The sequence below is a fragment of the Rhincodon typus genome, chromosome 16 (genome assembly GCF_021869965.1).
Source record: "Rhincodon typus isolate 14 chromosome 16, sRhiTyp1.1, whole genome shotgun sequence".
NCBI classification, from domain to species: domain Eukaryota; kingdom Metazoa; phylum Chordata; class Chondrichthyes; order Orectolobiformes; family Rhincodontidae; genus Rhincodon; species Rhincodon typus.
The window spans coordinates 27275801-27290055 of NC_063347.1; the positions used below are offsets into that span (position 1 = coordinate 27275801).

The window sequence follows — 14255 nt, forward strand, 5'->3', positions numbered from 1 at the left end:
CAGCCAAATTTCTATTCCTGCCAGGAGTGTCAAATAAGAAAATTACCTCTTGTAAATGATAACAGATATTGAGAAGCAATTCCATGACTGTGATCTAGTTTCTGAATCCAGATGACATTAATGAACTGCTTTGAGTTTTGCTCCTTGGTATTTTGATGGCATCTGAAAGACTTCCATTAAGTTGCTGGCATGTAATTATTTTCTGGTATCCATTATTCTCCATTTAAACCTTTAGGCTTTTCTGACAAGTTTTCTATTAGTAGCAAAAATGTCAGAGCAATAATGTTAGTAGCACTTCTAGTGCATCGAATTTTATTGCTAGAATCTTTGCATTGACATGTATGCTGATTGTTCAGAAGTGAAATGGACAGACTAACGACAGATAGAAGGGACAATTGAAAGTAAAGACAATATAATAGAGCTAATAAGTAGCTGCTGGTTAATAAATATGATGAAAATGTTCCAGCAAATGCTATATTGAGTAGTTTAACCAGAACTGATCACTGATCTAGAAAGTGAAGAACATATCGTTTCATCATTGCATGGTTGGATATGATTTTACATTAAACATTCAATTAAAACCAGGCAAAATTGGATAGTTCCTGAAAATGGACATGGGACTGGAGCTATATGATTAACCCATGCTTCACTTATTCTGACGCAGGCAGTGAACAAATATTGTGCTGCCTGTAATTATAATATGCAGCCAATGCGAGCATTAAATAGTGTTGAGTGGCTGTACGCCTGAGAATAACATTTGAGAAATAACATATTTTCATGACTTCCAGTTCACTATTTTCCTCAAATACTCCAGTGTCGTTTATCTTTTGAAATCCCCATTTCATTACTGCACAGTGGGAATAGCAGCTGCTGAGACAAGTATGAAGCTTACAAAACAATCTGGAAACAAGAACCGTATGAAGAGAATAATTGTCGTAAGCCTGGAGGCAAAAGAAAACAATCTGGGTACAAGAGCCACAGACAAGTAGCGCATGGAATCATAAAGACGAGATGGGTACAATAGGCATCAACTCAACAATGAGGACAATGACAGGGGAACTACAAGAGCAACCAAAGTGAAAGAGGGAAGTTGTGTTGAAAGACATACTTGAAGATAAAATACAGATTCCTGAAATGAAAAAAATCCCAGGATCGTATTGTATTCTGGGAATAAGTTGAAAAATTATTAATAGCAATGTTGGAAAAATTGCAAATTTTTGATCTCAAACAAGAACACATATTTTATATATATATATATTGCTATGATTTTGTCAGGACCATTAACATTTAAAGCAAAATAAAATGCCTTATCTTAACCAATAGAACTACGTAACAAGACTTGTTAAAGTAAAAACAAACTTTATTGTAAATAATACACTGAAGCAAAGCATAAAAATTAATAATGTTTTACAACTACATAGATTATGTGCTCAGTTTTGCTTTTTATTTCCGTCATGAATTCTCTGAAGCATTGTGTGGTGTAATAAAGTTCTGTTAGGACTACCCAAAAGGATGCCATAATCCTCTGGAATTTACTGTAATCCTCCCAGTCCATTATTGTGAAGTAAAACCCTTTCCTTCGTATTGGATGCCTCAGTCTCTTGCTCTAGTTACATTCTCAATGCTTCTCAGGCTAATATTGATCTTTGCTTTTGCTGCCACAAGGCTCTGTAAAGACCATTGTGTGTTTCTTGCCCTAGCCACAGGCTACAATAAACCTTGCAGCTGTTTTTCCTTCTTGAAAGCTAAATGGAGATTAAGACCCCATCTCATCTACCATGCAAAAGGGTGAAGTTAATATTTTCTCCATTTAACTGCCAGCTTGACTAACAGTCATGAAATTTGGCTACTTCTTTCAGCGAGCTGCAGGTTACCAGAACCCAAACTGTAAATGAACAACCTTCAGAACCAACACCCAGATAAAATAAAACTAGAGAATCACCCCAAACTCTACCCAACTGTATGATGAGCCGGCATATCTATGATTTTCTCAAGCAAATATTCATGTTAATTTTCTTTTCATTTATGATTTCATCTTTGATCTGGAGAAATAAATGTATTTTGCAGCTGGCAGAGTTTGCCAAATGCTTTTAAAGCAAGTTAATTCAGCCTCCCAAAACAAAAACATCTCACTGAACTGCCCTTACTACAAGGATTGCATGTGTCAGGGCTCTATCTGAAGGCAAGCAGCCAGATTATCCATGGTTTAAGTATCTTTTCCTGCTGTTTTATGACTCTTACCATTCTACTATGACCTTTTAAGTCAATGTAGTCAAGCTTTTTGGTAAACATGGCCCATCAAATCCAATGGCACTTATGTAGCAATAAGTAGCATATCAATGCTCAGTTAGAGTTCTGTCAGTGTCACTTAATTTTAGACTTTATTATAACCTCATTCCAGAAAAAGACAAAAGAGCTAAATTTCAGACATGGGGTGAGGAAGGCTGTAATTAACATTAAGGCAGTCCATGACTAAGTATGACATCAAGGATCATAGAATAGAATTATAGAATCCCAATAGTGCAGAGAGAGGCCATTCAGGCCATTGATTCTGCAATTTCAGAGGTCATTGTGAAGCATATGTAACCATCTAGAGTGTAAATTTTGCTGAGAAATATCTTTAAAGAATATATCAATTGCTGTAACTCGTGCATCGGGTACAATCACAAATAAAGCTGTCCCAGTAATCAGGGACTCTTGAGGTGATCTAAAACAGAAAAAAGAGAAAAGAAGACGTTCCACAGCCCAAACCTTCATAGGCTATCTTCTATGTTAAAGTGGACCTCTGTGATTACATGATACTAGAAGTGAACATACCTAGGAACTTTATTACTTGCTCCAGCAGCAGAAAAAGCAGGTACCTTTCTCTTACAAGCAGCTGTAGACCTGCTTGCCTTAAAGTAGCATTTGTAGAAAAGGTATTTTCCTTTCTTTTCTTCTTTTGTCTATTTGTCAGGAATCAGTTTAGAGACTGTCATTTATTGGAGGTTCTGCCTCAAGGGTATACTCAGCAAACAGACAAAAGGATAATGGAAAATAAGTTTGACATGAATTAAATTGTGATGGACAAAGCAAAGACACGTTTTATCCTGACTGTGCTATCAATATGTTTTCCAATGGTCATCTACTTGGCAAAAGCATTGTTAATTAATACAAGCCTGAAAATCAGAGCATAATGTGTGGAATAAGTGCACAATATCCTTTAGTTCAACTCAATGTTGATGGTGTATCAGGACTGAGAATATAATATGTGTTTGCAATTACCTAAGTGATACAATCAAGTTTATCATAAAATTCAAACTATAAGATGCAGTAGAGGTTCACAATTTTGAATGGGTCAAGAGGTTTGTTTGCATAACATGCTTGCTTCAAACAGTTAGTAATCTCACAAACATAATTGTGGTGCTTGCAAAATCCTCCTACTCATGGCTCACCTCTCTCCCCAGGCAATTTTCATCCTTTCTGTCCTTATTTCACTCTCTAGTTTGAGTCAAGGTTCTCCTTGTGCCACATTTCATTATACAGCTTAGAAGAATAACAAACAACTGCCTTCCAATTTATTTTAATGTCTGTATTTAATTGGCTGCAAATTGGTATGCAATGCAAATATGGGGGGCACTGTGGCATGCTGGTACTATCCTACCTCTGAGCCAGGAGGCCTGGGTTCAAGTCCCACTTAGTCCAAAGTTTGTCATAACAGAGTTGATAAGGTTGAACAAAAATATCTATAAAATTAGACTAATATCCAATTCAGTACATTAACATTTCATGCTCAGAATCTCACCTTAAAAGGCAAGGTGGTGACCAAGCAGTATTATTGCTTAGCTATTAATCCAGAGAACCAGATAATGTTCTGATGACTGGGTTGAAATCCTACCATGGTAGATAGTGGAATTGGAATTGGAATTCAATATGCATGGATGATGTGTGGATTCTCATGGCACAGTGGTACAATCCTGGGTTCAAGTCCAAACCCTACTCCAGAGGTGTGTCTTAAAAGAGTTGAACAGATTTTTTAAAAATATCTACAAGGATATTGTGCAGAATGCAGTTCTAATTTTTACTTTCAGCATTTAGAGGCAAATTCATAAAATTATGGTTAACACCTTATTATACACTCTTAGAAAATGTATTTGAGCAATCAGACTTTTGTTTAATTAGTGTAATAGCAGATGTCTTATTATTTTAATATGGAATACATTTATTGTGGTAGTAAATATGGACTATCAAATTTTAACTCCCATCAACTAATTGTTATACTTGAATTTCTTCATAGTCTAAAACAGTTTTTAAAAAGGCTAAATACTGGCGTACAACGTTTGCCATGATCACCTGACCACAGATTGAGCTAATTCCAGAAAGTGGAATAGACAAAACCATCTGCACCATGTTATATATTGAAACCCTCATTGAGAAATGAACATTACATTTTAATTCATGCTTATTATGATAAGTTGTGCATACTGGAGATGAGGACAAAAATACTTGCAACCTTTCAGCATGGAAATACAATGGAGCCAGACTTGGGAATATGCAAGTCACTGCTTTTGAGCAGCAGAACAGCGAGATAGAGAATGAATCTGTAAAAAATGGAGATGGAAGGGTATCTCTCTTCATGTTTCTCCCAGCTACTCAGAAGTCAGCTCTTTGTGGAAAAAAACAAATCAGGTTGACAGCCAATCACTGAGAACTCAAAGGTATCTATATTAAACAACTGTGGTCTCAGTTTTAAAATCTAACACCCAAAGTACTTTTAAATCATGTGACTTATTTACTTCCTGTTTATACCAGATATTCTCTCCATAGTAAAAAATAATTACCTGTCATTGTGTATGTGCTTGATGTCATGTTTTATTACTATTTTTTCTCAGCATTAATAGATAATACAATTCCTTTTTTCATTCAAGCAAACCTTGTAACTGCCTCCTTAATTTTCAGTAGTGCTACATTTAATAGAAATGTGATAGCCATATGCTATAAAGTATTACAAGTATTTGTTGCAACAGAATGAGGAGTGGGGTTAAAAAGAAGGCAACTGATTCGTTTTTTTTCTCATCTGGTCATAACAACTTAAAAACCGTTATAGTCATTGGATGTAAATTTCAGGAAATTGTATAATACTTCCGTAATTTTAATAGTCTATGATTCTTGAGTATTGCAGGTTTGCTGTTTTAGTTTGCTATATGGCTGCAGATAAAAATGAGAGGCAAAACTTTTCCACTTTAAATGTACACATTTTTAGGCTAGTCATACCCAAAATAGCCATGGCTTTTAATCACTACTGATTAATTGAACTGATAGATGACTTGTCGTCTTTGTAATTGATGATTCTATTTTGGAAATACATGAGCTGCGACAAATGGTGCAGCACAAGGATAAGGTTATGTGGCTGCAACTGATGAAGGTTACCTGAGCTCAAGTCAGCCTGAAAATCTCTTCACAGTGCAAGAATGGAAATGACCTGGTGCTGATTACATTTTTGGTTAAAATATTTTGATAAATGATAGTCTGAATTTCTATTCTCATATGGACACATGTTCATTTCTGCAGGGAATACATTGTTCAATCGAATTCCTTATGCATGATATTTGCACGTGAATCTTACTTAGTAGGTGTTTGGAAACATAATGATGTATGAAAAACAGAATGATAGTGCTTTCAAGTTGCCAGGCACCTTGAGCAGCAGCTTTCTTCACTGGGTTATAGACAATCAATAATAACGTCACTGATGCTTCCATTCATCCTGTAACATCCACTTTCAATGAAAATGAGATGAGGTTTAGCAGTCCTTGAGCACAGAGAGGACATTCACATCATGGAAGTCATTTGATCTGCAATTAGCTGGAGGAGCTACTGAACCACTTCATTATCTTTACCTATACTGAATTCTTTTGTTACATTGAGTAGATTTTCCTCCACAAACATCTTTGGGCAACTTTCTAATGGAATGCTTGCTGCAGATAGTCTTGGTGGGAGGCATGGCCCATTTTGCCAGCCATACCCTCTTGGTTGGAGTAAGCAGTATAATGCCAGTGTCTATTTCTGGAAGTAGAGAGGACATTAGGGAGCAGAATTGTGAAAATATGCTTAATTTATATCCCATTGATTCATCTAACTCCTTTCCGAAAACCTTGGAACATGTTTTTGTTTGCACGGCAATTGAAGCTTTGGTGCTGCATTGTTGCACAAATTGCAATAGTAGAGAATTTTATTGCAATTGCAATGACTGCACTAAAATTTCCTTGTTAGCTCATTTCAATGATTATTCTAAGTTTCTAATTGTTCAAATCCAATTAATATATTTAATAATATGTCATATAGTTTTAATATATTTAATAATAAATAACTCTTATCTCTTCATTTACCCCATCATTTGTCCACTGGGTGGAATCTTCCCAGGCCCTGAGTGATGTGGACTATGGTAAGTGATCTGGGGGAATCGTGTGAGAAATCCAGTGAAGCCTTTCTCAATGATGTGAGTGACAAGTCACTTTGCCAACAAATGTCTGGACATTGAGAGATGGTTTTCAGTAATGAGTGGAGAGAGACAAAAACGGATTATTATTCATTATCACACCCATGTCATTACCGAGTCTTACCTCATTAATATATAGTTTGTTATTCTACCATACATAGGATAGAGATGAGACACTGTTAGAGGGCCTCCCCATGGGTCTGGCCCTGGACCTGGCCAAAGTGGCCATTAACAGGTGCAGGCAGCAGGGTGTGGAGAAAATCTTTCCATGTGACCGTCTGCCCCGCTTTCATGTTTACGTCAGTGCTCAGGTACCCACTGAGAGGGAGCATGCGATATTCTCTGGCATGGTAAAGGGCTTCAGAGACCAGTTGTCACCACAAGGGTTGGGGTACATCATCACCCTGGACAATGTTATTTTGAGTTAGTAAGTTTCTGTTCACTATAAATAAGTTTCCATTGACTGGTAGTTTGCATTTTTGTTAGAACACTGCATCAGTGCTGCCTAACAATTTTTGTTAATTTACACTTTAAAAAAGTAGAAACAAGACACTGAAAATTCCCAACATGAAAGTCAGAGCGGGTACCTGGTGACTCCAGGTTGCCATCTTGGACCCCCAGCACCAATTTCTCAGGGCATGCTCCATGGGCAGCAGCCATATGTACCCCATGTCAAAGGACATTGACGTCTGACACATGCCAGCCTCTCCATGCCATCATATACATCTCTGACCCACCTACAGCACACTGCTGCACTATAATGCTGCACTTTGGAGCACAGTGGCCACTAGCATTGTATTGCTGATGCAGGGACACCTTGTGTACAGCAACAGGCACCCTGCTCATGGATTGGATCAGGGGCATCCCAGCGCTGCTGACTTGCTGTCTTAGTGTTTGTCCACTTAGTGCCTACCTGGATGCTTACAGCATCTTTGCCTTGCCTTATCCTGTTGCATCTTGACTCCTCTGCCTGAGCTGAAGGCTCACCATACTGCTGTATGGACTTGCCTTTTAGCACAGACACAAAATCAGGAAACTTGTCAGCAGTCATTCACCAAGGGGGTGAACATTTTGTGGTACAGCACCATGCTCTGTCATTCTCACACATACGCTGTGCCAGAGCTAACACACCAAACATACTGCATGTGCTGCAATCAAATGGCCATGTCTCAACGATTAAGTGATTAGTTCTCACTGAAGTCTGGGGTGAGGGGTTGGGAAGTACCCATAAGTCAGGGAGTCCTAGCACAGTCAGTCTAGGGCTCTGTGCAATATCAATCCAGTGGCTTGGGCAGAGTCAGATGTCCAGTCAGAGTCATCAAAATCAGGGAGATTGCTCCTCTGCAGTTAGGGTAGTGGGTTATGGTAGCCCTGTGGGTCTAGTGTAACCAGTCAGGTGAGTTACAGGGGGGCAGTTGGGGCCTGGACAGATATCAGTCAAATGTTTGTTACTTCTTGTTCAGGAAAATGCTTTGTTCAGTGATAGAGGCGCTGGAAGTTAAAGTGATGTGAGGCCCTTCAAAGGGCAACACCATTAATCACACAGCCATATACTGAAGGTGAGAACACCATTTCTTGTGATGTTTAGGCGTGGGCCTACTGTGTGTAGCCCCAACTCCTTGTGCCAAGCATCCCTGACCATTTCATGTGGGATAAAAACTGAACCGCACTAATGACAATGATGAAATTGTAATGTCTGTGCACCTAACAGGATGGGGTAGAGCTGTCAAAGTAGCAGTCAACTGTGATTTACTCACTGCCTGGTCAACACCTTGGTCCATAGAACAACATGTAGGGAAATGGATGGGTTGGTTTAATATCTGCAATGTTGTATTTATGGCTAGACAGATATTTGCATACGCATGATGGTGAGAACAGAATACACATTTACAAATTGGAGAAAGGATTTCTAATGAATTTTCACTCATGCCACCAGTGTATCTTCAGAAGGTCTTCCTTCTTTCTCTACCACACCTCAATGTAGAACCCATGTTCCACAACTGGGGTGGATGGACCTCATCCTACTGAAGAACTCAATGACTTTAGAGGTCTGGTTGGGTGACCCCGGATGAATATTTGACCAGAAAGCCCAGATGTGCTGAGAGTGTCCTTGCCTGATCAGGTCCACGCTCCTCAGATTGAACACCCACAAGGCTGAGGGTGGCAGGCAGGCTGGAGGTCACCTTTAAAGAATCCTGTGAGGAAATTTCTGGGAGAACTTTGTGTGGTTCCTGCTCCTGTGGTATGCCTACCAGTGCTAAGCTGCCTCCTTTTGAGGAAGGGTCACCTGGAGTGAGGTCAATGTCCCTCAAGCCCCTATCACCTTGCTGTTGGTGCTGAGGACCAATGTCTAGGGTAAAGGAGTGCAGGTCTGTTCACACATCCTGCAGACCCCTGAGACAACTGGACCTGGCTTTCCATGGCTCCATGGAGGCAGCCAGGTGGCTAAATGCCTTAGGCATTAGGTTCCCAACCATGTAACTGCAGCCCTGCAGCCTTTGTGTCAGAGTCAATACTGTGTGTAGCTACATTAGTTTTTGTCAGGCTTCTCAGTGCCCCGCCAAGCTTGTCTGCTACCTTTTGTCTGCTTCTGCACTTGTTTGAAGTCCTTAATTGCTGACAAGCTCCTGCCTGGGGCTGAGCGCATGCCTCGTCTCTGGTAGTACTCTGGTTCCCAGAGACCCGTGGTGTGATGTTCTACCAGCATGTGCTTCTAGTTCTAATCTCACTAAAATACCCATCAAACTGTCAGTATTTGAGCTTGTGGGGGTTGCAGGACGCAGCCATACCACTGCTTCCTGAGACATCTGAACTGTCTTCCTCAGAGGTGGAGGAGGTGGTGTCTTGTGGGGCAGTCTTCTCCACCATCATCACAGTGGAAATGTTCCTTGCACCTACAAAACACAAAGGAGAGAATATGTCACCACCAATGGGTATAAGTTGTGCCATGTTATTGAATATATTCACAGTGGGAGTTATAAGGAACAATTATCAGTGCATCTTATTTGGTTGTTGGGACGTGGATGTGGAATGGTCCCAGCTTTCACCAGCAATCACTAGGATCATCAACATGTCTGGAGGTGATGAGCCAAATGTAGGGCACCCCAATACCTGTCCTGTCACTAACAGCCATATCATCAGCTGTTTTCTCAGTATAACTGAAAAGGAGAGATTGATGAGTTGAAAGTGAGTGGAACATCTGTTGGTCAGGGAAAGGCATTGAGGTGCCTCAAGTGAGGGAGTAGGCAGTGCAGAGAGCATGCGGGGTTAGTGGTGTGATTGGGTGGGTGAGAATGAGTGAGAGAGGATGTTGCGTGCAGTAGTGAGAGTGTTAGAGCATGAGCCTTGGTGTGAGGTGGATGCAGTAGCAGAGATACAGTGACTGTGAGGTACAGGAGAGAAGAGTGTGACCCTTATCCTGGTGAAATAGACAACTTCATTGACTTTCTTTTGGCACTGCTGGCCATTCCTATTTACTGTCCTGGAGGGTGATCTCGGTTCAGGATGACAGTGTTTGCTAACATGGCCTCCTCAGGCAGTCCTCAAGGACTCTTTACCATCCTGTTCAACAACAACTCAAAGTCCCTGCCTGTAAAGCAGGGTGCAAATGTCCTGTTATCTGAGGGATTGCAAACAGCCCTCTCTAGAATTCCTGCACTTTTCTGGATATGGACCTGCTTTTTAAAATATGGCATCAACATCAGGGATCCTAGAAGATGTCGGCATATTCAGGCAGTGGTGAGTGCATCCATTTACAGTAAGTGGGAACATTGGGCTAGCACTGAATGAGAGGAACACCATAGGGGTAGGGTTGATGTTTAGCAAGTCAGATTGGGGCAATCATGTGAGAGAACTCACCAGGCCCCATGGAGAGAAATCCTCCATTAACCCTGATGGAAATGACACTTAGCCCGAATACGGCAAGATTTAGCCAACCATTGCTGCAAAGTGTCCTGTCTACAAAATGTGCAGCAGCTTCTTGTTTACACTTCTTCAGCAGCATGTCCTTTACAGCCTCCAAGGAAAATGGCAGCAGATTCATTGGTAGACCACACCCGCAAGTTCCACACCATATGATACACTGTTCTGACTTAGAAATGCATCACCATTCCTTCATCATCATTGGATCAGCATAATGGAACTCCCTACCTAACAGTAGTCTGTGCATAATTGCACCACAAGGACAGAAGTGATTCAGAAAGTATTCTTGTCACGTTCTTAGAGGCAGCTAGGGATGGGCAAGAAGTTATGGCCTTACCAGCGACACTCAAATCTCATGAATAGAAATAACTCCCTTTGCCAGACCATCACCCTCTTCTTTCCAATGTCACTGATTCTGACTTGGACAAACTGCTTCTTTCCCTTTCCCTTCTATGTTTCATTCTGGATGCTTTGAGATATCTCCTACCCCATCACCAGGTAGACAAGACAACCACCTGGACTTTCAAATATAACTGTCAAGGATAGTCTATATCCCCCAGGTTTTCTAATTACAATAGAGGATAACCTGTACCGTCTAGTTTTCTAATTATAGTCGAAGATAACTAGGGATTTATAGGCTTTCTGATTACGGCAGGGAATAACCTGTATACCCTCATTTTCTAATTACAGCAGAGGATAATCTGTGAATCTCTAGTTTTCTAATTACAAGTGGCTTTCAGCTGTTTTGCTGAAGCCACAAGGACACAGGGTTGATGAGAAAGGTGAGGGGCACATCGTAAGATTAGGAGCAAATCTCATTATAAGAATGGCACCATGGATTGACAATCGCATGATAAATTAATTTAAGGAAATGAATTTATTGGAAATTAAAGGTAATACATTTTTTTATTTTGGAGCATTGGTCATAAGTGTAGTCTAATAACATTGATAATATTTTGTTAATAGTGGAGATTTTAGTCATCAGAGATTTGTAATAAAACTATAAATACATGTGGATTATTTAAATGCTTGAGATAACGTTAGTATGCTTGAAGTTTAACTGGTTAGGTTAAAGTTCAGATTTCTTCTAAAAATCATGCTATTTAATCACAGGCAGGGGCTGGTTATCTCAGTAATCCAGCATGTGGTTCAGAATAATTTCTGTTCCAGCTGAGGTAGACTTAGGACCTGACTTCTTGCTGTGCCTCTGAAAGTGGAAGGCAATGACACACCACTGTGGACAAAAAATACCAATAGACCAGGATGCAGCATCAGCAGTTGATAATCCAGAGTAAAATCTTCAAACGACTAACACAATTGGGCAGCAAAATGGAATATTATGGTTAATTTTATTTTTCTTGGCATTAAAAGATATCTCTTGATGCATTGACAGTGCTGACCTGGTGTAATTTTATTCGTGCAGCTGAGAATAGGTTTGTTGTCAAAAATAATCATTTTAAGAGTGAGCAATCCTCTAGCTGATCTAAAATAACTGAAAATGTTTTTGAAAATGTTGAATCAATTAATAATTTCTTTGATGTACATTCGATTTTCTAAGAAATTAACTAATAGAGTGGAATGGGAAAAGAAATGTCTTTTAAAATGTACCTCCTAGTGCCTTGCACCTTAGAATGTTTTGGAATGAGAGCAATATGTGGGATTTTATTATTCTGATCTGAAGGCAGGCTCATTTTGTGAATGGGGATTGATTTGAACAAGTTGAACCTTCACCCAGGGAAAAAAAATTGTGGTAAATATGAATGTAAGCAGTTGTGGTTGTAACTTCCATATTTAAAACCCCCCAAACCTTTGTGCTGCTTTGGCCAATTCCACCCAGATTATGCTGCTATGACCATCAGAATCACACCTCTCCCCACCCTTTTCATTATATCTCAAGTATATAAAGCAATACATAACTTTACATGGCTCAATTATTTCTAGCATTTCTGCATATCTCTTGGAAGCACAGAATACTTGTTGGAGACTTAATCTACTTATATTTCCATATTAGCACGATTTAAGATGTCTAATGTTTTATGCTGTACAATATTACAAGAAACATAGAAGATAGGAGCAGGAGGAGGCCCTTCGGCCCTTCGAGCCTGCTCCACCATTCTTCACGATCATGGCTGATCATCCAACTCAAAAGCCTAATCCTGCTTTCTCCCCATAACCTTTGATCCCATTCACCCCAAGTGCTATATCTAGTCGCCTCTTGAATACATTCAATGTTTTGGTATCAACCACTTCCTGTGGAAATGAATTCCACTGGCCCACCACTCTTTGGGTGAAGAAATCTTCAGGTTGGCACGGTGGCACAGTGGTTAGCACTGCTGCTCACAGTGCCAGGGACCCAGGTTTGATTCCACCCTTAGGCAACTGTCTGTGTGGAGTTTGCACCCTCTCCCCGTGTCTGCGTGGGTTTCCTCCAGGTGCTCTGGTTTCCTCCCACAGTCCAAAGATGTACAGGCTAGGTGGATTGGCCATGCTAAATTGCCCATAGTGTTCAGGAATGTGTAGATTAGGTGGATTATAGGGGGATGGGTCTGGTTGGGATGTCTGTGGCTTGGTATGGACTTGTTGGGCTGAAGGGCCTGTTCCCACACTGTAGGGATTCTATAATTCAAAAATGTCTCTTCACCTCTGTCCTAAATCATCTACCCCAAATCCTCATGCTAAGACCCCTGGTTCTGGACACGCTCACCATCGGGAACATCCTCCATGCGTCCACCCTGTTAGAATTTTATAAGTCTCTATGAGATCCTTCCTCATTCATCTGAACTCTAGTGAAAACATTCCCAACCTAATCAATCTCGCCTCATACATCAGACCCGCCATCCCCGGACTCAGCCTAGTAAACCTTCGCTGCACTCCCTTGAGAGCAATAACCAAGTATAAACATCCTGCTGACTAAAATGTAATGCTATTGTTTTGTTATGATCACGCATTTCTTCTATCTTCGACATGGATTTCATTTCACTATGATTAACCAATAGTTTTATTTTGTTTTCAGTATGAATACTTCAATGCTGTTTTAATAAATGAAAAAGATGAAAATGGCAACTATGTTGAACTTGGGAAGGAATTTATTTTGGAACCAAATGAACATTTTAATAACTTGCCGGTTAACATCAGCTTAAGTGATGTCCAGATACCAACAAACAAGTACAACAAAGGTATGTCAGAATTATATATTCTTTCTATTCACTTTATTTATGCTAGTACTTGTAATTCATATCAAAAAGCTGATTAACATCAGAATTTTTTAATTATGTTAATTCTTATTTCTAAAACTGAATGCATTATGTATCAAACAGAAAGAAACACTTCAACCAATAACAGTACATGGGTTTAAGTAAATTCCCTAAATTTATTCCAGTTCATACTGGTAGCCAATTGGACAGCCATCTCCAGAATGTGGGCTGTGGTATTCCTGCTCTGGATCTTCAATGCACCTATGTTACTAATGTAGAATACCCTTGGTAAACATGCTTAAATCACAGTACAATAGTTAATCCTTTTGTGTATATGTCATCATGAACACTGCTTACACTGAGTAGTTACACAATTCTTTGTTGACCCCTGACTATAATATAAATAGCAACTAATACAGCAGAATTTTAAGAGTGTCGTCTGTTCTCTGGGTTAAGCCTCTTATGTTTCAGTGAAGGCTCATAATTAATCAAGATTGTCCAATGTAGATCATGATGTCACACAAATTAACTTATCGCCTTGCAATCACACAATTCTACATCTGATTGGGGAAAGAAAGATAACATGGAATATGTTAAGTGTGACTTAATTTTGTTTTTATTTATCAAATCATTGATTTCTGAGAAGTGAAATTTTGTTTGTCAAA

At 39.7% G+C, this 14255-nt stretch overlaps 1 protein-coding gene across 1 annotated transcript in view; it reads left to right on the plus strand.

Moving 5' to 3' along the window:
- The window catches only part of cacna2d3a (calcium channel, voltage-dependent, alpha 2/delta subunit 3a), a 791006-nt gene that overhangs the window by 328555 nt on the left and 448196 nt on the right, over positions 1-14255 (plus strand). The window contains exon 5 of the mRNA XM_048606724.1: positions 13410-13572. Within this exon, the coding sequence (XP_048462681.1) occupies positions 13410-13572 (163 nt within the window). The remainder of the gene's footprint in view (positions 1-13409; positions 13573-14255) is intronic.